This window comes from Poecilia latipinna, unplaced genomic scaffold (genome assembly GCF_001443285.1).
Source record: "Poecilia latipinna isolate Pla-1442-1.1 unplaced genomic scaffold, P_latipinna-1.0 Scaffold1954, whole genome shotgun sequence".
Classification (NCBI taxonomy): Eukaryota; Metazoa; Chordata; class Actinopteri; order Cyprinodontiformes; family Poeciliidae; genus Poecilia; species Poecilia latipinna.
The window spans coordinates 114832-115916 of NW_015114570.1; the positions used below are offsets into that span (position 1 = coordinate 114832).

At 48.3% G+C, this 1085-nt stretch overlaps 1 protein-coding gene across 1 annotated transcript in view; it reads right to left on the minus strand.

The window, feature by feature from the left end:
• LOC106935365 (afadin-like) overlaps nucleotides 1–1042 on the minus strand; it is a gene marked incomplete at its 5' end in the record, with an annotated part of 81051 nt that extends 80009 nt beyond the window's left edge. Inside the window, one exon of the mRNA XM_015015799.1 lies at nucleotides 39–1042. Within this exon, the coding sequence (XP_014871285.1) occupies nucleotides 39–1042 (1004 nt within the window). The remainder of the gene's footprint in view (nucleotides 1–38) is intronic.
• Nucleotides 1043–1085: the final 43 nt, after the last annotated feature.

Consider the following 1085-nt stretch of genomic DNA (forward strand, 5'->3'; position numbering starts at 1 on the left):
CGGAGTAGAAGAGGCAGTTCAGGAAGTTCTTCCTTCACCGATGGTGATGGTGACTCTCCTCGTTCCAGCTGAGCTATGACATGGCGGATAACAGGGTCGTCACGCTGCTTGGCTGCAATGTCATCTGCTGAGAATCGAGGAAGTAAAGGGGAGCTGAACTGTTCATCGTCAGTAAAACTGTCAGGTAGACTGTTGACATGGGTTGACATAGACAACACCAGAGCATGGTCAAGATGTACATCTGAGCTGTACACCAGGTGACGAGCACAAACTGCTTCGATGGTGTGCTGATCAATGGAGACATAATCTGGTTCGTTGAGGTGTTGCTGGGCAAATTTTAGGACTCGTTCATGTTCCTTCCTGGAGGTAGGATCATCAAACAGCTCACCATGAGGTCGTCGAGACAATCCATCAGCATCTATGTTCTGCTTTCCAGCTCTGTAGATGATCTTGAATGTGAAAGTAGACAAAGCTGAAAGCCATCTGTAACTGGTAGCATCGAGTTTTGCTGAGGATAACAGGTAAGTTAGTGGATTGCTGTCTGTGACAACTGTGAACTGAGCACCGTAGAGATAATCATTAAATTTCTCCGTCACCGCCCATTTCAGAGCGAGAAACTCCAATTTATGAGCAGGGTACTTGGACTCACTCCGCGAGAGACCTCTGCTGGCATATGCCACAACCCTGTTCTTTCCGTCCTGCTCCTGATACAACACCGCACCAAGACCGGTGGAGCTGGCGTCGGTGTGGAGTGTGTAGGGCTTTTGTGGATCAGCAAATGCCAGTACAGGAGCAGTAGTTAGTTTCTCGATGATGGTTTCAAAAGCCTGCTGGCACACTGGTGTCCACCGTCCTCCAAATGGTGCTTTGGGGTTCAAGTAATTCTCTGGTTTTACAGTTGGTCTCAATTTCTTCTGGGATGGCGGATAACCAGCAGTCAGGTCATGCAGTGGCTTAACTATGGCTGAATATCCTTGGACGAAACGACGGTAATATCCAGAGAAACCGAGAAAAGACCTCAGCTCCTTCAGGTTTTTGGGCACTGGCCAGGAGGTAAGTGTTTTGATCTTATCAGGATCTGTCTC